General features: G+C 42.4%; 1 protein-coding gene across 1 annotated transcript in view; it reads left to right on the forward strand.

Moving 5' to 3' along the window:
- Positions 1-21,138, forward strand: part of KCNK2 (potassium two pore domain channel subfamily K member 2) — a 187,350-nt gene that overhangs the window by 132,665 nt on the left and 33,547 nt on the right. The window contains exon 6 of the mRNA XM_025209570.1: positions 19,287-19,426. Within this exon, the coding sequence (XP_025065355.1) occupies positions 19,287-19,426 (140 nt within the window). The remainder of the gene's footprint in view (positions 1-19,286; positions 19,427-21,138) is intronic.

The raw sequence follows: 21,138 nt of genomic DNA on the forward strand, positions 1-21,138 counted from the left end.
CAACCGCATCCTCACATTGGCGGCCCATGTTCATTTTGGACTCGATAATGATTCCAAGATCTCTTTCTGCCACTGTGCTTTTGAGAAGGCAGTTCCCCAGCCTATAGGTATGCTGCTGGTTCTTACTGCCCAAGTGCAGTACCCTGCACTTGTCAGTACTGAATCTCATTCTATTCTCATTCGCCCACCCCTGTAACCTGTCCAGGTCCAGCTGTATCCTTTCCCTCCCTTCTAGCATGCCCACCTTGCCCTAGATCTTGGTGTTGTCAGCAAATTTGAACCCCCTTGTCCAAGTCGCTAATAAAGAGATTAAACAGTGCGGGCATAGTGTGTACAGAGGTGATTGCATAATAGTTAAAAACAAAGTCTTTTTCTTGTATATTGTGTGTGGGGGAGTGTGTGGGGTGTGGTTGGGGGTGGATAGGTGTGTGTGTCTATAGGTGCAGGGTTTGTGGAAGGGTGTGGCTGTGAGGATGGAGGATGTGTGGGGGAGGGGAGGGTGTGGTTGGAGGTGGGTATGAGTGTGTGGTGGGGTGTGTATATGTAGGTGGTTGTGTTTGGGGTTTGTGAGGGAGTGTGGCTGTGTGTGTGTGGGGGTTTAGGGTATGTTGGGGGATATGGATGTATGTATGAGGGAGGGGTGTGGACAGTGTCAGTGTGTGGGGTTTATGGAATTTAAGTGAGGGTGAAGGGGGTGTGGGGACCCCCTCACATGCCCTCCCTATGGCACACAACCTCTGCCACACCAGCAACCCCTGGTACACAACCCCTGCTGTCCTGCCCCCTGGAGGCAGCAGCAGGAAGCAGCAGGCACTTGGGTGCTCTTTGCCTGCACAGGTGCAGCTGCCCAGTGGTGTGCAACTCCATCCAGTTCTGGGAGCTGCATGTGGCAGCAAGGAGTGGAGCCAGGCTGGCCCACCTCTGTTGTGCGGGGCTCACATGCAGCTCCTGGGACTTGCACACCATGTGGGGGAGGGGGAGGTGGGAAGGCCGGTGTGATGGATCTGGCTGCCTTCCCCACTCCCTGCCACCACAGGCAGTTCCTGGAACTCTGCTGGGAAGTAGGGAGTGGGGAAGGGGGCCAACTCCATTGTGCAGTGCTTCCCTCCAGTGGTGCATGAGTCCTGGGAGCTGCACATGAGCCCTGAAAGATAGAGGCAAGCCAGCTGGCTCCACTCCTTGCCACCATGTGGAGCTCCTGGAACTGGCTGGAGCCACGCACCACTGGGTGGCTGTGTCTGCATGGGCCATGAACACCCCGAGGGTTTGCGACCTGCTGCTGCTGCAATCGGTGGCAGGGGTTGTACGCCATGGGGCAGATCATGGGAGGCATCCCCACACTCTCCCCACCCTTCCTCATGCCTCACAAACCCCACACACCCACACCCTGCCCACCCAAGCTTTGTGCTCCCACCCCCCAGCTGGGTGCAGGCCCTGGGCTGCCACCAGCTTCACACTCCTGCCCAGCTGCAGCTTCTCTACCTACTGCCCAGAGGGAGTGCTGCAGCAGGGACACGAGGAGCTGTCACTAAAGGCCAGGTCCTCCATTTGCTGCAGCAGTGACAGCAGTGGCCTCACCTGAAAGCTGTAAATGCTGGCTGGGGCTGGGCTGGGGCCCTCCCAAGCTTGAGTGGGAGAGTGAAGTGCATGGGCTAGGCAGGGTACAGTTAAATGGGGGGCACGCACGACCTGGATGAGATCACCTGGTGGGCTGGATCCAGACTGAGGGGCCATATTTTGCCTGCCCCTGTTATAGATAGTAACAGCATACAAAAATTACCTGAAAGGAAAGTTACCATAGAATTGCTGTGGGTAGAAATTCCATACTTGAATAAAAACAATATTCATTATGGCTTCTGTTCTTGCTAATGAATACATGCCATAATACATATTGTTTTTATTCAAGTATAGAACTTCTACTCACAGCGATTCTATGATAGCTTTCCTTTCAGGTAATTTTTTTATGCTGTTACTATCAATACTTTCTTTAACGTACAGTACAATGTACAGTACCACTCCTGTACCTGTGCATTCTATTCTCTCATTCCTGTATAGTTTGTAACCTGTTACAACAGTATCCCATTAATTATTCTCCTGCCACCATGTCTCTGAGATGCCTATTATATCAAAGTCACCATTTAATATCAGGCATTCTAATTCACACATCTTATTTTTTAGACTTCCGGTATTTGTGTAGAAGCACTTACAATTGTTGTCCTTGTTCAGTTGCCTGTTACTAGTCATGCTATTTTTTTGGAAGTCTGGATGTTCTGACTTATCCTCACTATTATCTACAGTTATATTTCTTTCTCCCTTACTATCCTCCTCAAGACAGTATAGAATCCATGTGTATAGATTATGTGTAATAAGATTATGGCTGGTTTCTATCACACCTTTAATAGAGCATGTGGCTAATATTCTAAGGATCTAGCATACATTGCATCCTTTCAAGACTCCCATGTTCTCCAGAGGCTAGGAGTGCCAGTCAGATGACTGGGGTTCCTAGCTGGAGAAGCACAAGGAGCCAAACTTGCTACTTGCTGGTACAGAGAGAGCCTGGGGTCATGCTTCACTGGCCGCATGGTGTGCTGGGATTTGATGCTTAATTCCCCAGAATTGCACCTCCTGCCATGCCCCTCTGGCATGACAGGAAGCACCGTGGTTGGGATCACACATCAGATATCAGTGTGCTTTTAATTTAATGTCTGTCAGGGGCCTATCTGTCCACATCTAAAATCAATTACAGTGGTTACTAATAGATTTCCTTTCTTGATCCTCTCAGTACAAAGAGTACAGTGTAATTGGGTCAAATTATTCTCTTTCTTGCCTTTCATTCTTATAGATGGCCTTTTTGGTCTAAGTTGAAGCAAATTTGTAAGGCACTGCCATGCTTTCTGCAAAAAGAGCTGAAAAAAATTATTTGACAAAATTATTTTGATCAAAAACTACAGGTTTGGATTGACTGGTACACTCTATGCATTGCGGTTTATTTTGGTGAAAAAGCCCTACAAAGTTGAAATGTTTTGTTTTAACATTTTCAAAGTAAATGTTTAATTCTGAAACAATTTTATGTTAGGAAATTTTCTTTTGTTTTATTTAAAAATAAATTTAAAAAACTCTCAAGAATAAAACAAGGTATTGTATTACTGGATAACTAAAACATATTTTACACCTTATTTTTCCCCCACCTCTTCAATTTGTTGACAATTTCAAAATATTTTCATTTGGAGTTGACTTGAAAAAAATGTTTTTTCAGTTTTTTCAGACTGAGAAAAAAATCAGTTATTCACAGCCTCTGTTTGCAACTTCTAGTTAACTGCCTGTCTTGTAGTTAACTAGAGTAGCTGAGTCCTTAGTCTCTCATCTTACCCCTGAATAGAAATCACTTTAAGAAAAAAGTGAAACTTTGCAGAAATCAAGACACAAAATGGATAAAAAAAATGAGCAAGGGCTTAAAATAGCTTTTGTAGACAACAGATTATACTAGAATAGCTGGCCAAAAGAAGAATTTTGATTTAGACAAGTGTAATGGAACTGTAGGCGGTAGTCAAAGTCTTAATTGAAATTCTATAAAACTTATTAGGTTTTTATTTTGTTGATTACTTCTAGATAATCAGTGATTTCAGGAATCTGCAGATTAATAGATCCCTTCTTGTATCTAGAGCCTAATTCCTGTTTGGTGAAAATTTTCAGCTTCAATTGAAGCAAGCGTAGACAATTGCAGCTCCCCAGACATAGGCTTGTGGAGGTGGGAAGGAGGGAGAGGAATGAGGAGAGAGTTCTATTTTATAGCCAAGGGAATAACTGTCTGGTGTTTTGAAAATGGAGTGTATGTGTCTCCTGTCCTGTAAAAGGGTTTGATCTCTTGAATTTTTCTTCTAATTTGGCACAAAAACAAATGTTGGATGTCATAATGTTGGAGTTTTTTCATGACATGAAACAAAGTGACAGATCTTTCAAAGTGAAACCCATACTATGTGCTGAAGAAATTAAAAGTGACCAGTAAAAGATAGTGTTTCACTGTAAGTGCCAAATAGATCAATATCTTGCATTAAAAAAAATGATTTATTCAACTGAAATATCTTTTCAAACATCCAAATGTGGAATGCACCACTCCTACTAGGGTGTCTGTCCATATTAGACTGGATCCAGAGCAACAATCCATGGATCAAACGCAATATATGTATATGAATACATGATATATTTAATTATTAAAATGCTAAAGGTTTTATTTTCCTAATTATAAAAAATGAACAAGATACACTCAATAAAAAAGACTGAATTAAAAAGTGTGCTGACTTTACTCCTGTGTTACTATCTATTAGATCTCCTTTTTTCACTTTTCATATATTTACATTTTACGAAGGTATAAATCAGAGTAACTCCATCGGTATAAACAAATTTACTCTGAATATGTGTTGGTGTAAATCAGATCAAAATGCCATTCCTTTTTTTATAGGGATCAGAATCCTGCCAACCTTTGATTGTTACTTAAACATTAGTATCTAAGGCCCCTGCCAGATATGCAGGTAAAGGCATGATGCACAATCCACAGTCATACGTCCTGACATGGTACACAAGCAGGGTGTGCCCCTGCGACTGTGAGCCCTGTCAGTTGTGGGCTCCCAGCCTCGGGTGGTGCATAGATTCATAGATTCATAGATGTTAGGGTCGGAAGGGACCTCAATAGATCATCGAGTCCGACCCCCTGCATAGGCAGGGAAGAGTGCTGGGTCTAGATGACCCCAGCTAGATGCATATCCAACCTCCTCTTGAAGACCCCCAGGGTAGGGGAGAGCATCACCTCCCTTGGGAGCCCATTCCAGACCTTGGCCACTCGAACTGTGAAGAAGTTCTTCCTAATGTCCAGTCTAAATCTGCTCTCTGCTAGCTTGTGGCCATTATTTCTTGTAACCCCCGGGGGCGCCTTGGTGAATAAAACCTCACCAATTCCCTTCTGTGCCCCCATGATGAACTTGGGGCATGTTGCACCCATGTGACTGCTAGCTCCATCAGCTGATGGGGCTCCCAGCCATGGGGGACACCTGTCCAAACATTCAAATAATGGCATGATAGGAACCAGCCACAAAGTTATGACACATTTTTTTGTGGAATAACTTTGTGGCTTATTCCTTGTTCTATGATGCCATTAATTGCTTTAATGTGTGGCTGGGTTACAATTACATCTTAAGTGTAACATGTAGCAGGGGCTTAATTGATTAACACACATCCCAATTTTACTACCTTTACTCTTGCACAGTATATTACTGTGTTACACATACTATGTAATATATTAATAAAATAATTTAAACTAGAGAGACAACTTCCAAAGTAGAGCATAACTCAGTATTGTGGTAGAACTGGGTATTTGAGAGACCATCTAATCTTCAGGCTATTCCCATGGGAAATAAATACTTTCCATAAGTAAAGAAATCTTTGCTATTGTAGTTCTCACTTCCCAAAATGAAATGAGACAGCGCCTACAGAACAGTCTTTTTAACTTTAGGACATAACAATTCTAAATTGTCTTTTCCTGCTTTAAGGGGAAAACCATTGACTTTAATAGCCTATAAACAAATCTGTGAAGGTGAAAAGGAGAGAACTTTCTCATGTCATTTCTGTCATCTTTCCATAGCATAGGAGAATTTTCAGGAACTAAAGCTGGTATGAAAGCTAAATTTTTTCTAACGCAATAATACATGTTTTGTATATATAAATAGTGCAGTATAGATAAACTGCAAATGAGAAGGTATTGTCAAGTCTTTCTGAAGGAGATCATCTTGATCCACTGAATATAAATTAAATTAGATGTTCAAAAAAATTCACTAAACTAGAGGGAAGTCAGAAATGTAAATATAATAAATAAATAGTTTGTTAGCCATGAATGTTCATAGCTATGTATAACGATATTGTAGACTTACATCACAATCAGTTTAGTTCAATACATGATAGAATTTGTGTATAAATCTTATGCTTACCACTTATGCTCACTTCTACCTCTGCCTTAAAGTTTTTATTGGTTCTTTCCAGTGTGTGGGAGCTTAATTCCAGTACGTTGGCATTAGTGATAGGTCTACAACCACCCGGAGAGAACATTCACAGCCTGAGAACTTTAAGATGTTGACCTAAATGTTTCTGTTAATGTACTGGAGTCAGTGAAATTGCTCATACTCTAACTGAAAACCAGGATAATCACAGTGACAGGTTTTGCTTTACATCATAGTTGTGGAACACTGTAGGCACTGTAGCACATCTGATCTAATACCACTAGGTGATATTACTTACCCTACAGGACATTATTTTGCTGAAAGAGTCTAAAAGAATGTAAAAACAAGTAATATTATATTATTAAGTCACTCAGAAAGAACTGGGTTAACATTATAAACCATTCTTTATTATCTCAAGGCTTGACTACCCATAGCATGCTTTCTCTGGCATGAACTCATTTATCTCTTGGATAGAGCAGGCTGAAGGTACATGTTATAATTTGCTTCATATTCTTCAGCAGCTGCCCATTTAGGTGGAATTAAGATGCTACTTACAGGACATAAATCCAAGATGGCCTAAATTTCTGTTACCTTGGACTGTTTTCTTCCCCACAAGTACTTTTACTGAATGGCTTGGTCTGATTGTCCCCAAGAATATAGCTTGTTATGATCCCTTGGTAAGCTGCCCCCTGCCGCTTCTGAGACCCTTCTACTGTCCCCTGAGGACACACCTTAAAATGACCACCCTATGCTTCTGTTTCTTTTTGAGATGCTACTATACCTATCATCCAGTTGCTGTTTGGGGCTCTGGATGACCATCCCTGGTTGTCAGCAGTGAAAGTAGACTGAATGGGCTTGGAACCTGTACAAGTCTGTATCAGCAGCCCATTGCAACAATAATAGTAACACAGAAATAGCTTTGTCCATGCAAAGCATGATTTGCTTACCCAAGGGTACACATAGTGAAATGTATTTAAAAGAACACATGGAACTATTTGTGTAGTATTGCCTTTCAGCGGCTAGGCTCATGTGACTTCATGTTGGTGCCCCGCTTCCTTTTGAGGCCCAAGTTATAACCTATTTGCTGAATTCCCTGGCTCTCAGTCAGTCTGCTTTGGTCCACAGGGTTGCTTTTTTAACTGACTTGCATCTTTTAATCTGCAGGTTTTCTCAGCCTTGGTCAAACAGCTATGTCTCCATCACTGGGGCCAAGGAGCGCCTCTGCACAGTCCTGTACCACTATAACCACTATAGCCTGGCTATAACCAAGCGTGTGATGATGTGCTCCTTATCTAGGTCAAACCATTGCCTTTCCTGTTTGTTTCCTTTCACATTCAGCCACCTTTTTAACTTAACAATGTAACAAGTAACCCATTATAAGCATGCACTTCATGAACATTTTTCATAAAAATACTACCCCTCTTTTCCAATTCTCCGGAGTCAGAAGTAAGTTAATCTTCATAGAGGTCTCTCATAACACTCTCAAGGACTGCAGTAGTTATAGTGTAAACTAACTCATTATCCTGAAATTTGCTTCAAAATACCCAATACTGGTGGGTTTTCTTTGTCTATTTAAAAAAAAAAAAATTCTGAAGAAAAACAAATCATTAAAAAAAAGTTTCCATTTTTTCTCAAAGATTGCTTTTAAAAATACCAAAAAAAAAATGCATTTCTTTGAAAGTAGTTTTAAAAAAAATGCTCATGATAAGGGATGTTTAATCCTGAAGTCTGTATTAAGATTAACTCTCTTTCAAAGTATTCTTCTGTTACTTCAGTAATTGATATAGAACTGAGCCAAAAGAACCATCTACTGGAGGCTTCATTATCCAAGAAAAATCTAAAATCATTTCAAAGGCAGCAGCAGTATGGGTCATGTCATGTACCCTGATTCAAAACCTCATTGCAGTCACAGAAATATTCCTATTGATTTCATTGGACCTGACATCAGATTTGGTGAATTCCATATTCCTCTTCATACAGTAAAGGAGACCACATCCAGCCTGTCATAGAAAGAGTATGTGGAAGTCAGATGTGTTATTACTGAGTCAGTGCACAGATCAATTAGAGCAGTTCTTCAAAGCAGTTATTAGCAAGTGCAGCAGGGCCTCATAAACAACCTGGCCAAGTTAGACTATATATTTTTTCTTTCAATTAACAGTACTTTGTCACGGGGTAGGCATAAATAATCAAAAAACAGATTTTCAAGTTAAGGTTGGCATCATGCTTCCCAAGATTACTGCTTCCCAGGACTATTGTGTAGTCTTTCCTCATGGCTATATGCAACAGTCTGCCTTTTAGAATGAAGATAATAACAATATTGAGTAAATAATGATGCAGCATAAGAATTAATGTAAATGTATTACATAGTGAATGCCTTTCTTATGGCATGGACATCTAAATTCATTAGCTGGCTAATCACATATACCAGTGCAGACACATTCACTCTCATATTAATTTATTTCAATTGTGATTCAGTAGTTAACGAATCCCATTAATTTTAACTTCAATACAGATGCATTAGCAATTTGAATCCCATTCTTTTACCTATTGGATCTAATTTAATAAGACTGTCTGCTAACTATATTACAAAATTCCATGTGGTTTAAACATATTTGCTGAAAGCTTCCAAGAGGCAGAGGAAGAGAAGAAGCGAGCATATTGCCTCAGGGCTTATATTTCCTTCTTGTAAGTGCTATCTATCCATCCTTATTGGGGTTTACTGTTTTCTGCTCCAATGAAGCCCTGGTATGTACCACACTTGTGTCTTTGCAGTCAATAGAGAACCTTGTCATACAGTGTGACCAGGCTTTAGAGGGGGAACTAGGGGTTGGGATTTTTTAAATATTTTGTATTGTTTTGCATGTTTACAATATTTATTCCTTTATGTCCTGTGATTTTCACAAAACACTTGCAAGACCAAACAATACATTTTATGAAAGATTTCCTTGACTTTCTATATACTGTTTCTGGACTTCAGATATTCTTATTGGTAACAGAATTAACATTTGATATTTGAGCCAGCCAGTAAAAATGGAGTGAGTATCATAGAGCCTTTCAAACAAACAAATAAATAAAATGTCTGTTGTAAAGTGAAGTTGTGCTGGCAGCTCCTCCTAATCTGCTTCTTTGGGAGCAGGCTGAACCAAGCAACAGTATTCCTTTTTGATAGGAGGAGAAATAAAGCTATGCATGCCATCTCCTGTGCTCTGTTAACGGAGAATCAAAAAGCACAACAAAATGAAGCTCTGGTTTCTTTATAGTTTGTTCTCCTGACCATTTCTAGCAATGTCATATTCCTTTTTTTGTCTTTCTCTTTGTGTCCTGAAGCATATACAAAAATATTTTAATTTTGATTTTTATAAACAAAAATCTACATTAAATATGCCATGTCAATATGCCATCCTAATTAAAGGACATAAGAACTGTACCATTTTCTAAAGATTAAATACAGCCCACTTTTAAAAGATAGTGTATTGTATACAAAGAAGAAAAATATCAGGTAGCAAATTTAGTTTTGGATCGGTCGTTTATGATTTCCTTCTACTTACAGAATAATTCCGTAGCATTTGACCAATCTTTATTTATCTTATGATATCATGTAAAATAATATGTTGTATTATGACCCTCATTCATACCAGTTTGCTTCATTGTACAGTAGACCCCATTTAAGCAATTGTTTAAAAGCCAGCATCTTTACATCATTTTAAATGTTGGTAACTTCATTTTACATTTGTCAGTGAACCTTATAATTCAGGTTTTCTTGTATGTTTAAATCTTATTCTTTGTTACTGCTCTGTGCTTGAAAGAAGTATTTTTCTTTCTTTTCCTGCATGATATCTGTGTTTCTAAAATTACAATAAATTTATTTAAAATTGCTTTCATTATATTACTGATATGCAATTTCACCCAAAACTCAGTTTAAAAAGATGTTGGTCTGGAAATACAGCAAAGTAAAACATTGCTTTGAAATGTTCTCTATACTCCAATGCTATCAGTAAAGTCAGTGAAATTGCACCAGTATTATTTAAGTAAGATTCTTTTTTCCATATTTTTGGAATTTCATCTAAAAGTAAATTAAAAAAAAATGATTGGTCTCAATTATTTTTATAGGAAAGCTTATCGTCATTAGAAATAACTTCCTGATTAAGAAGAACTTTCAATAGAACTTGACAATCCTATGTTATTTACATGTATCTCATGGTTTAATTGCCTATTAACAGATACTGTATAAACTAATAAATATAGCGGACTCAGATGCTACTGCCAATGTGTGGTGTGAAATATAAGATACTTTGTGTTGACTGAAAACTTTGTAATGAAGGGAGTGTCTGTGGAATTCAAAGGCTTGCTTTTCAATAGGGCCTCTCTGCATGTACAGGGAAAGGTGCAATGGGATCTGATGCATAATCCACACATTCCTTCCTCTCACCATGCTACATATTTATGGCAGGAGGCACAATTGTAGGAATGCACAGTAGATCCCATTGCACCTTATTGCTGGTGCAGGGGAAGCCTGAGATCATGATCCTGGGCTCCTCTTGCATGGGCTACTTCAGCTGATGGTGCTTGCAGTGGGGGCAGCATACCCACTTCATATTCTATACACAAGGCACTACAAAGGCATAATACAATCATAGACAAGTAGGGCTGGAAGGGACCTCAAAAAGTTGTCTAGTCCAACCCCTTTTCTGAGGCAGGATCATCCTTATCCAAATAATCAAATACAAATCCAATGACTAACCTCTTAGCAAAACTACACAGTCAACCCTGACATGACACAAGTCATAACACCCTAATTTGCTACAGAAAAAGCAAAGAGATCACAGGAGCCAATCTCCTGCTGCTGACAAGGTTGTTAAAATATGCTTGAAAGATCCCAGGTAGAGGTCCATGCCCCCTGCTACAGAGGAAAGCAGAAACCCTCATAGTCCATAACAATATGACCATTGGTAAAATTCCTTTTTGACCCCAAATATGACGATCAGTCTGACCATGAGCAGAGGGGCAAGATCCTATTGTCAGGAACCTGCAGGTTTGAGACCCAACAGGAGCTCTGATACATCCCAGTCAAAATCCCCAGCCTTGTCTGCAGCCAATGCCCAATGCCTCTGAGGAAAAAGGAACAACACCCTCTCCTCCCCAAAAAAACCCTGACTCAGAGCAGCAGGAGGGGAAAAAATTCCCTCCCAGCCCCATGTGATAAACAGAAAACCCCAGAAGCAAAGCTCATAATAGAAAATAGTCTCAGCTATGCCTAGATCATCCTTGATCAATGCCTGTCCACCCTCTTCTTGACCACCTCTAATGATGGAGATTCAACAACTTCCCTAGGCAGTCTATTCTACTCTCTCTCTGTTCTAACAGGGCATGTCTGCATGTGCTATTAATACAACTGAATAAACTCTGGCACAGTTCGCTCCAGAGTTTATTGCTTCTGAGCACCAAATTTACATGTGTGCCTGGGACTGTTGAGCCAGGTTGACACAGCTTCAGCTGGCAGGGAGCCTGGGAAGCCAGAGGGTCAGGGGCTGCCAGACGGGCTGCTCTAACACAGCTCAACATGCTGTGGAGGAGCTGGCTGGGATACAAGGGTGCTTCACTGTGGGGGTAGCCGGGAGGCAACCCCCACACTAAGGCACCCTCGTGCCCCAGCCAGTCCCATCAGTGTCTACACATGCATTGTGGCTGAGTAAATTATCTTGCTGGAGTCATCTGAACCCAGCTGACTTCCTGCCCCTTGGGCAGGGGGCTGGACCCGATGATCTCATGAGGTCCCTTCCAGCCCTAATGTTTATGAAATCTATAGATAATGCTGCCAGAGGATAGTATTTGTGTTTACAAGTATTAACCTATGGCAGCTTTTATTAGTTTACTGTGGCCTAATAGGGTCACACATGTAGATGCTAAGACTTTACTGTGGAGCTAATTAGGCAACTGCAGTAAACATCTTGTGAGGCATACCCACAGTGAAGTTTTTCCTGATATCCAATCTAGATCTACTTTGCTGCAACTTCAAGCCATTGGTCCATGTCCTTCTCTTTGCAGCAAGAGAAAAAAAGTGTTTTTTCTCTTCTTTATTGTAGCCCTTCAGGCATTTGAAGACAGCTATCATGTCCCCTCTTCAGCACTTTGTCCACAAGCTGAACATACCTGTTCTCTTCAACCTGTCCTCATATGACTCGTTTTCCAAGCCCTTTATCATTTTTGTTATCTACGTCTGGGCCTTCTTTAACTTCTCCATGTGTTTTTTAAAATGTGGAGCCTAAAACTGCATGTAGTGTTCTAGATGAGGCCTAACAAATGGCTATTAGAGAGGCATTATCATCTCCTGTGCCTTATACTCATGCTTCTACTGAAACATCCCCAAACTGAATTCATCTTTTGTGTAGCTGCATCACACTGCAGCCTCACATTGATAGTGCTATCTACCAAGACTTCTAGGTACCTCCTTGCTGTGCTGTCATCCAGCTAGGTGTCACCCATTTTGTATTTGTGCTTTTGATTATTCTTCCAGAGGTGTAGCACCCTGCAATTGTCAACACTGAGCTTCATCCTGTTAGCTCCAGCCTAGCTTTCCAATCTGTTAAGATTCTTCTGAATTGTGCTCCTATTCTCCAACATGTTTGCAGTCCTTCTCACTTTTGTGCCATCTGCAAATGTGTCCAAGAAGCTTTCTATGCCAGATCATTAATAAATATGTTGAACAGCCATGGAAACAAGACAGATCCCCACTCAAAATCTCCTGCCTATTCTGACATGGATCCAATTATAATTTATATAATGTATTTTATATAAATGTATAATTTGCTTGTGGTTATTGGACCAGTGTGTATCCACCTTTCAGCAGTTTTGTCTAGTCCACATTTCTCTAGTTTGTTTATGAGAAAGTCTGGTGTTAAAAGCCTGCTGCAGTCCAGATACACTGTATCCACAGCATTCCCTTCATCTATCCAAGTAATGACTTTATCAAAGAAGCAGATTAAGTTTGTTTGACACAATTTGTTCTTATTAAATCCATGCCGTCTGCTTGTGATCCTCCTTCAGATGCTTGCAAATGGACTTCCTTAGGTCAAGTAGCTTTCCAAGTATTGAGTTGAAGCTAACTAGATTGTAGTTCCTTAGAACCTCCTTTTTGGCTTTTTTGAAGAGGGAGACTACATTGGCCCTTTTCAAGTCTTCTGGTACCTTGCCCATCTCCCATGACTTTATAAATATTATTGCCAAGGGCTCTGATCTCCTCTGCCAGTTGTTTCAGTACACTGGGATGAAGTTCCTGCTCACCTGAATTCATTCAGATCCATCAAAAGCTCTCTGAATGTCTCTCTTGTTATCTCAACCCTCAGCTTGTTCCCTTCCTTATTCAAATAATCTTTATTATGTATTTGGTTGCAACTTAATATTTTTGTGAAGACTGAATCACCAAAAATCCCCCATAACAGTTGGGGCAAAATTTTTTTTGGCAGTTTGGCCATCCCCAAGTGTCACTCTGATCCCCTTATCTTACCCTTCCTACTGTTCTGTTTTCTCCTCCTTGCCTGATCTGCTGCTCTGTGGAGAGACCTGTAGGCTATGGTCTTGCAAGCCAGAGGCAACATGTAGGGTGACACAGGGTCTAATCCCATCATGTGGATCTGGATGGAGGTAGCATGAAGCCCTGATTCCTGGATGCAGGACCAGGTGGAAGTCATATGTTGTCTAAGGTTTTTCTGTGCTGCATGGGGTCTCAGGGCTTCAATCCCCACATGTAGGAATGAGTGGAGGTGGTTCAGAGCCCAATCCCAGCACACTGGACAAGATAGAGGCAGCATGGGGTCCTGGGACCCCAATTCTGGCTCACAGAACTGGGTGGGGGTGGTGCCGGGTCTCTGGGACCTCCAATCCTGGCACTGAGCCCAGGTAGGGGCAGTACAGTCTGGATCTGGGTGTTCAAGCCCAATCCTGGGGAGCAGGGTTCAATCTGGCTTGTGGACTGGCCCCTTGCCACTCATTTGGCCTTGGAGTCCAGAAGGTTGAGCACCATTGTAGTACAGATAAAAGCAGTGGCGGTGACAGTACTGGCAATACCCTGCCGCTGTAAACACAAGGAAGCAGTTGCATAATATATGTTTAGCAGATCCTAGAAAAAGGACTAGGCTCCACCTTGCAAAATAAGGCAACCCCACCCTGCCAAATTGAATCCAAGCTTCCTGAAGTCAACTTAGGCAGTGGTATGATCCTGAGCAGAAAAGCAAGGTTCTTCAGCCAGAAGCCTCTAGGTTTTCTAAGTACTATCAGGAACATTAGTCCATCTTAGGGATTTGTTACACATTAATTTTTGGTGACTCAGAGAGCTCTTAGCCCCTGGATTGTTCTTATACTTAGATGTGTAAACTAGTTTTAAGTACTCTTTAATAGAGCTGTGCAAAACAGCACTGTTCCGTTTTGACTTGTGTTTCGATGTTTTGACAGAACAGTGTTTCATTTTGAATTTCATTTTGATTCAAAACCGCTGTTCCATTTTGTTTTGTTGAAACTGTTTTGCTGGTACAACATTTCGTCCAAGGGCTATAATAGGGAAGCATGAAACAGTCTATAACTTTGTCATTTCTGGCCTGATTTGCATGAAACTTGTAGGAATGGTAGCCCCCTCTGAGGGCATGAAGCCTGCCAAGGGTCAAGAAGATAGGTATAGGGGTTTCAGGGAAACTGCACCTCAAAATCTTGAAAGCAAAAAAATCATGTTACATGTATGTGTTAAGCCACAGTGGGGTCAAAACTGCAGGCAGGCTAGCCCCTGGTCAGGCCACAAAGCCTGCCAAGTTTCAAGGAGATAGGTGAAGGGGTTTGGGGGAAACTGCACATCAGGCTGCGGACAAGCAAAACTCGTGACAAGGGTGATACTGTGTGTGTTAAGGTGCAGCAGGATGAAAGCTGCAGGGATGGTAGCCCCTGCTGAGGCCACAAAGCCTGCCAGCTTTCAAGGAAATAGGTGCAGGGGCTTCTGGGTTTTGTGGCCCTGCACCGCTGGCTGCTGACAGGCAAAACTTGTGACATGGGTGCTTGTGGGACTGTGCCTGTCTTGTGGCACAGGGGGGTGAAAACTGCAGGCCTGCTAGGCCTTTCTGTGGCTTTGAAGCCTGCCAGCTATTAAGGAGATAGGTGCAGGGGGATTCTGGGTTCTGGGGTCCTGCACCCCTAGCTGCTGACAGACAAAACTCATGACATGGGGGACACTGTGTGTGTGTGTTAAGGTGCGCCCTCACTCAACTGACACCAAGGCAGAAAGCAGGGCAGTTCAAACAATGCTGCCTTTTATATAGTTTTTCCATCCCTCCCCCAGAGCACTGGGATTGGAAGAGACCTCAGGAAAGGATGACAGTCACTGGCCATTTACACAATCAATAATGAGAGCACTCCTTCCCCCTCTTCTCCTTACTTTAGTTCCTGTTTCCTTTCAGGCAAGCCCAGCTCGAGCTTTGAAACTCAAAATGTTCCAAAATTTTCAAAACATTTCGACTTGCCTTGTTTCATTTTGAGGCTGTTTTACAGCTCTCTGTTTCATTTGATTTTGCTGTTTCGAGCTTGAAATGAATTGAAACAGCGTTGAAACAAAACTGCTGGTGAAATTTCACACAGCCCTACTCTTAAGGTGTCTTAAAGTTATGCCATGTCAGGGTGGGTTTATCTCTTGTTTGTATTGTCCAGCCAGTGTTCCATGAATATGTGACCACTTCCCAGAGATAAGCTGCCCAAGTTTCAATCCTCCAGCCTCTCAGGATGCAGTGTCCTCTCTCCCCACCCTCCTATTCTGGGTGGACAACTGGCTGCTGTAGCTCCTAATCATGTCTCTGCTTGCCAGCCCTCTATTGACAAGTCCCAGCTGTGCATATTGGGGACAGTCAGAGAAGATTTTTAGCCTGAATGTGTAATTACTCTAAACTTGAACTAATGCTAACACTGATCAACATTTGGGAAGATTAAAGTGCATCATGTAACAAGGCCCTTAGTAAAAAACTCTAGGCCCTAGCTCTGGTCAATATTCCAATGTCCCAGGAAAAGCTGTGAGGCTTTTTGACACCTTCTACATTATAAGAGGCCTGCTTTTATGTCCCAGCCTAGGGACTCTACACAGGACCTCACATCACATGAATTATGATGAACTCCTTATCCTAACTTACTATCCCTTTTATAAACGTATCTAGTTCAATCTTAAATTTCATGAGAATACATCTAGTGCTGGTACCAAGATTGGTGATGAAAATGTTGAACAGGATAGGTCTTACAACTGGTACCTGCTCTGCAATCACATAACTCTCCTTTCGAGATAACTTGCTCTTGTCTCCCTTAGAGCCATATCTACCTCATGACTGTAGCTCTAATCCCTGTTCTGTCCAATTTGGCCAATAATTTCCTGAGACGTACAGTATCAACTTTTACTTAGATTTAGACAAATCTGCCACAACCCAAGGGTGTGATTTTGTTTGTGCGCGCTTCGGCACTGCTAAATTATTTCCCACCACTAGGAGCTTTCTTTGCAGGGTGCATTTCTTAGTTGCAAAGAGAAAATGCACGGTGCAAAGGAGTTCCCGCCATTCGCATGCAAATTTGTGTCCCACTATTGGCCAGTTCTAAATTATTCCCACGTGGCGGCTAGTGATTGGCTTGCCAGCCGTATAAGAGGCTTGAGCGGTTTCCGCCCAAGTTGGAGAACTCCAAGGAGAACCCCCCAAGGGAGGACTCCACAACCATCTGGAGGAGGAGAACTTCACGTCTCGTGAAGATCTCTAAGCGCTGCGGAGCTATCGAACCCAGCGCAGGCTATAGGGGTCTGATCAACCTCTGGCCTCTCCCCGTCGCCGAACGATCCCTCAACGAACCCCTTCCCTGCGCGCAAGTTCCACGGAGCCTAGCAAACTTCGTGTGAGTGTATCCAGAGCTCTGTCCGGGTTCGAGTCCTGCAGGTTTATCTTCCCGTCACCGAAAACCCATTGCGACGTACTCTCGTGTTTTGCATCTTCCCGTCGCTGAAAACCCCCTGCGACGTACTCTCGTGCCCTGCAGGTTCAAGTTTTGTTTTGTTTTGTTTTGTAACTGCAACTCAAGCAAGTTTTCCTGCCTGCACCGCGACCATCTATGGTGTAAGTAAAATAATCTTTAATCAACCGCTAAGCGTCCGTGCCTAATTCTAGCCCGCTGGCCTGCATTCCCCGACCCGGTGTGTCCGGGCTGCTGGCCACAGCCCGCCATGCGCAGGCCCCCGAGGGCCTCGGACCACTCCCGTCTCGCACAAAATCAAGCCCATCCTTATTGAAGAAAGCTGTTATCTTGCTTAAACAATTGTCCTCTGATAGCCTCATATTGTGTTTGGTCATATTTTCCATTTCCTTCCATGCCTTTATCTATTCTTTCCTTCAGAATCTGTTTTAAGATTGTACCTATTGCTGGAATTTAGTTAACTGGTCTGTAATTGTCTGGATTTATGGATTGCTCTTTTTAACAACTAGGCACTATCTTAATGTTTGTGAGGTACTTAGTTATTAAAGCAATAGGGAATATTTAAGTGCCCAGGTAGATAAATATTTAATAAATGTATCTCCATCCACAATAACATCTTTCAGATCTGAACATATTATTTATTCTTCCCTGAAACTAACCTACATATGGAAGTTGCAGAGCATACATTTTTGGGTGAGGTGAGAGGAAAGTCACATGTTGAATCTCAGTCCTTGCATCCCTACTTGTTTGAACTGGCTAGCTTGTAGATAACAGATGTCTAGAAGCTGAACCCATGTAATATTTTCCATTTTTATAGTGATTAGAAACCACTAACAATCATTGACTTAAAATGATCTTTTCTCTCATCCCACTGATTTCAAAGCTTTTACCATGGATGAATTTAGACCACAGTGTCTTGTTCAGAGAATGTCATTCCTTTTGTTTTCTTGAAAACTCTTAAAGTGTGCTGATAGCAAAAACTCTGTTGAAAAAAGGTAAGTATTACGAGCTAAGTACAGACAGTCAAAAAGCCCGAGGCTGAATTGATTCAATCTTTGTAGGTTTCTTTAAACTGAGTAGATTGAACTGGCATTCACTTTTGAATCTGGAAAGGCAGGCAGATGTCTGTAGTGGCTGAGAGCAGAGGGCAGGAAGCACTAGAGCATGCTTCCCAGCCTGCTGCCCACTGCCAAGGACACCCAAATGCAGCTGAGCAGGTCCCATCCCTGATTGGCTGCCCAGCACATGGTCTCCAAACCCCTGCTGTCCACCTGCAGTCGGGGTCCCCTGGCCTGGGCAGGGTCTCAGCGAGCCCTGCCAGAGGGGAAAATCTCTGCTCCCAGTCCTCAGCACAGTCTGACACTGGCTTAAGACCGCCCCACAGGTGTAGGGTGGAACAGTCCCTCCAGGTATAGGGCGTCTCCTGTCCCAGGCAGAGTCTCCTGAGCCCTGCCAACAGCACAAAGGGGGAATTCCTCCTACCAACCCCTCAGTATGGTCTGGCACTGGCTCAGGACCAGGCTAGAGGTACTGTTTCCCACCTCACCAGCCTATGTCTGTGTGGGTGGTCTAAGTTGTTGCTGGACTGTACGGGGTGGGGGATTGATCACCCGCTGCAGCAATGGCAGGGCTATGGGGACCTGCTCGATATGGGGAATCCTCTGCTAAGGCACAGGGATCCCCCCCATGTTGGTTGATGCTGGATGGTGGCTTGGCCCTGGGCTGGAGGGACTGCTCCTCCCCCACCGCACCTGTGGGGGTGGGGCTGGGGTCAGGACTGGGGGTGGGGGGCTCTTTTCTTCTGCTCCTCCTCCCCCCAACCTATTGGGCTGACAGGTGCAGGCAGGACCAGGGCTGAAGAACAGGTTTTGCTGCCTCAGCAATGTGGCAGCCTGGGGGTGGGGCTGACCCAGCCTTGCTTGACTGGAGAAGACAGCATGGGCCAAGGCTAGCCTGCCCACCCTGTGAGGGTGGATTTGTGAGGGAGGTGCAAAGCATCCTGGGTTATTGGGGGACTGTGAGTTAACTTGAGTTGGGGGGGAATCTTGTGCAGAAGTTCAATAGAGTGGTTTAACTTAACTCAGTTAAGTTTGATAACTACATTCATCCAGGTCTATCTTAAACTGATCTTGGCCTTTTTGAAACCAGTTTATGTGTACTGAATACCTGCTCAGTTACAGATTTAAACCAGTTTCTGATCACTTAAACCAGTTTATATGTAATGTCTGTCCCTAGCCAAGATGTATAAAATAAAATAAAAAAAGAGAGAAAAGGAAATCATTAAGTATGATGTTGCATGTACCAATCTGACATGCTTTTTTTCAGGTGGATCAGATATTGAATACCTTGATTTCTACAAGCCAGTGGTTTGGTTTTGGATCCTTGTAGGACTTGCTTACTTTGCGGCTGTTCTCAGCATGATTGGAGACTGGCTAAGAGTCATATCAAAAAAGACAAAGGAAGAGGTAAGAGCATCTTGCAATGATAAGAAGTATTTCTATTTCACTTTTGTTTAGATAAAATGTCAGACAAAAATATAGTATATTTGCTATTAAGTCATGAGTCAAATCTATGTGTAGGATACAGTATGGCTTGAAGAACCTGATGTCATTTTATAGTAATTTTATATATTTTTGGTTGAATAGTTATTGAATTTTATGTTGTTAGTACATATAAAGAGAGCAGTCCTTGGGTTCTAGCCTGAACCTTTGCTTCCACTGTAGCAGAAACTTCTGCACCATGCTGTTCTCCTTTCATTTTATTCAATGACTATTAAATACAAGGGGCAGGGGCTCAGGTTCATAAAGAGGGCTGGAAAGTGGACTGGATAGTATCTGATCTCTGGTGTAGAGGTTAGCATCCTGTGTTAAATAGAGGGTGCATCTACATGTCTCCATATGGTGACGTTGCTACAGGGCCATGCTTTAGTATTTCCTTTTTAAAAAAATAATAGAGTACAGTATCAGTTAATCAGCAGTACTCAAAGAAAATAAAATGAATTATATCTATTTCAGAGAAGAGAGACTAGTTTAGTAACTCTGCACTGGCTGCTATATATATAGGTGTTGTCTTATTTAGTGGCATCATTGTGACAGGTTGAAACAAACACATTTTTAGTGTGAAATTATGGACTCTTATTCTGAGAAAAGAATTGACATCCAGTAAATAAAAAGGCATTTATCTGAAAACATCCTTTGGAAGACAATCTCTGTTGCTACTGCAATACTTAAGGTAGATAGCCCCTCATCATGGTGCTATTTTTTGAAGTTTCGAAGGATTTGGTAATTCTACCCAAAGGAGAAGTCTTACCGTTGCAATTGAGATTTGGGAGTAGCACTCTCATTTGTAAGTGGCAACAGTTTGCAAGAATGTGATCCTGCCCTCTGGACAAGAATTGAAGAATACCCATCCTGTTGAAACTGGCTCCAATCCACACAACCCCCTCTAGTGCAGGCTGGGCAAACCAAAGCCCGGAGCTACCTCCCCTCCCTTCTCCCCCTCCCATCATGAAGATAGCACTGGAGCTGGGAGGACGTGGGGGTGGGGGGTAAGGCTAGGGGAGAGAGACTGCACACAGCTCCTCCTGGAGTGGTTCCACAGTGCAGCTTGATCCCTGACCCCCCCAAGCCAACAGCAAATCTCTGTTGGGTTGGGGGTGGAGGGTCATTAACTCATTGAACTTTCTGTGAAGTGCCATGAGTTACAGCAAGGAGCTGTATGTCTGTCAGTGCCCAGTATGGCTCAGCATCTCTATGCAGATGTGTACATGGCCTTTCTTCTGACCTTGGGAGCTCCCATGTAGGAGTGAGTGAGTAGGGCTTATGTTGTTTGCCATGGGTGTGGGATGAGGAGAAAGGCTGTGTGGACTTGTCTTGTGTAATGTATTAGATTTTATAATAGGTATTTATAAAGTGCCTCAGGATTTTTAATACTTCATTTTTATTTTGTAATAGAGTCATTTCAATCTAAACTCAAATTGAGGGAAGATTTAAGGAGGCATAAATTGGGAGACTGATGGGTACCTTTTATGTATGAATTTGTCTCCTGTTGCATATTAAGTAAAATGGCATTTGCTGGTTAATGCTGCACAATACAACGTCAAGTATCTTTTCTTAACCAGGAATTGATACTCTATTTCCTCTCTTCTTCCTTTCTCATCTTTGTAGCATAAACAAGC

Source organism: Alligator sinensis, unplaced genomic scaffold, assembly GCF_000455745.1.
Source record: "Alligator sinensis unplaced genomic scaffold, ASM45574v1 scaffold842_1, whole genome shotgun sequence".
NCBI classification, from domain to species: Eukaryota; Metazoa; Chordata; order Crocodylia; family Alligatoridae; genus Alligator; species Alligator sinensis.